This window comes from Solanum lycopersicum, chromosome 3 (genome assembly GCF_036512215.1).
Source record: "Solanum lycopersicum chromosome 3, SLM_r2.1".
NCBI classification, from domain to species: Eukaryota; Viridiplantae; Streptophyta; class Magnoliopsida; order Solanales; family Solanaceae; genus Solanum; species Solanum lycopersicum.
The window spans coordinates 50,422,840-50,425,295 of NC_090802.1; the positions used below are offsets into that span (position 1 = coordinate 50,422,840).

The 2,456-nt window shown below is 36.4% G+C and overlaps 1 protein-coding gene across 1 annotated transcript; it reads left to right on the plus strand.

Moving 5' to 3' along the window:
- The first annotated feature begins 339 nt into the window (after positions 1-339).
- On the plus strand, positions 340-1,149 carry LOC104646411 (uncharacterized). The gene is made up of 2 exons (XM_010319812.1): positions 340-570; positions 613-1,149. Exons 1-2 carry the CDS (start codon positions 340-342, stop codon positions 1,147-1,149), a joined length of 768 nt encoding a protein of 255 aa, XP_010318114.1.
- Positions 1,150-2,456: the final 1,307 nt, after the last annotated feature.

The following is a 2,456-nucleotide window of genomic DNA, read 5'->3' on the forward strand; positions in this document are numbered from 1 at the left end:
AGAGTCACATGCTTGTCACATGGTTTCCATTTTTTCAGTTAGGTTGTTGTTATGCTATCAAAGTTAGTTGAAGAGTTAGTTGCTAACAAACTAACAGCAATTGCAATCCTCTATATATAGATGATGAAGTATAGATGTACATTGATGATCAATAAGAAAAAGAGGAAGATAGATAGCTTCCAAATTCTCCCTACAAACTCTGTCTCTGTGTTTCTTCTTTCTTCTTCTTCTGTTTCTGTTTTTGTATGAATTCAGAAACTTAATATGGTATCAGAGCATCGATCAAAGGATTTCTAAAGGTTTGAATCTATAATTTCTGCAATTGTTGAAGCTGCAACAATGGTGGAATCACAGAGTACAGAGGTAGAAGATAATCCCCAGTCGAATCACAACCATCCACTTCATCTTCAAGCATCAGACATACCTGGTGTTGCCTTGATTCCTATGAAGCTCACAGGACCAGAGAATTATGGTGTGTGGAGCAGATCTATGCGATTAGCACTACTAGTCAAAAATAAACTTGGATTTGTTGATGGCACATGTGTTAAGAATTCGTACAAGGGAGATCTGGCAGTTAGATGGGAAAGATGTGATGCAGTTGTTTTATCCTAGATAAGTGCAGCAGTTGCACCAGAGTTGATGACTAGCATAGTATATGCTTCTAGTTCGAAGAAGATTTGGAATGACTTCAAGGAAAGGTTTGATAAATCCAATTTGACAAGGATTAGTATATTGTCACAAGGAACTGATTCTGTAACAGCCTATTATTCCAAAATGAGAGATCTATGGGATGAGATGGATGTAATGATACCTTCTCCGTCTTGTGATTGTGTTGAATCAAGTTCACATGCTGAACATGTCAAACAACACAGGTTATTGCAATTTTTGATAGGTTTGAATGAGAGTTATGCTCAAGTGAGGAGTTCTATTTTGTTGAGTCCATCTATTCCAAGTGTAAACCAAGCCTATGCAATGGCTATACAAGAAGAAAGTCAAAGGAAGCTAGGACAAACAGAAGGAGGTAAAGAACCTCTCACAATGATGGCAGGAAGAAGTGCTCAACCACATAATTTCGATAATCAAATGAACAATAATCAGAGGAACAATAATCAGATGAACAACAACAGTTTGCATACTAAGAAGACTTAGGGTCAGAATTCACAAGGTAGAAGGATGGGATTAGTGTGTGATCACTGTGGTTACAAAGGTCATACTAGAGAAAGTTGTTATAGAATTGTAGGATTTCCAGCAGACTTTAAGAGTAAGAGAAAGGGATCTGGATCTGTGAATGAAGCATATGCAAATAATTTCACTTCTGAGTCATCTGGATCAGCATCAAACTTCTATTTTCCAGGAGGCTATTTCACAAAGGAACAATATGAGCAAGTTACTAAGATGTTATCTCCTTCTTCACCTACAGGAATCTACAGGGTTGAGGCTAATGCTGCAGGTATGAATCCTTTAACTGTTAATGATAGTGGAAATGCAGTGGGATGGATTATTGATTCAGGAGCAACACATCACATTACTTGCTGTGAAAGTATATTGAGTGAATGTAGAAAATTATCAGAATCCAGTTGTGATAAAGTGCAAGTGCCAACAGGAAATAAAATTCATGTGAAACATATAGGAGATGCAGTGATTTTGGGGAACTGCAAGTTAAGAAATATTTTGCATGTACCAGATTTTAGGTTCAACCTGCTGTCAGTTTCTAAACTAACCAAGGATCTAAAATGTAGTGTGCCTTTCTATCCTGATTTATGTGTAATGCAGGCTCTCTTTACTGGAGAGGTGATTGGGATTGGTAAGGAGAATGATGGCTTGTATATTCTCAGACAAGAAGTAATACCTACTGTTGGAGCAGCACTCAAAAGCAAGAACTCAGAAGAACATAAACTTTGGCACCTTAGACTAGGACATCCCTCTTTGAAAGTATTGCAACATCTACATATATTGAAAAATAAACTGGTTGAGACCGTACATGAAGATTGTTTGATTTGTCCTTTGGCAAAACAATGTAGACTCAAATTTCCTTCTAGTGTTACTCATAGTAATAAGATGTTTCAGTTGGTACATCTAGATGTTTGGGGACCTCATAAAGATCCAACTTATGATAGAAAACAATATTTTCTGACTATAGTTGATGACTTTAGCAGATTTACATGGGTTTCTTTACTGCAAACTAATAAGGATGTAGTAGTTGTTTTGAGAAGTTTTATAGCAATGGTTTGTAATCAGTTTGATTGTGCAATAAAGGTGTTGAGATCTGACAATGGAACTTAGTTCTTTAACAGTCAAGTAAATGAATTGTTATCCTCTTTTGGTATTATACATCAAAGTAGTTGTGAATATACTCCACAACAAAATGGTATTGTTGAAAGGAAACATAGGCATATACTTGACACAAGTAGAGTTTTAAAATTGCAGTCTCATGTTCCTAGTAGATTCTGGGGTGA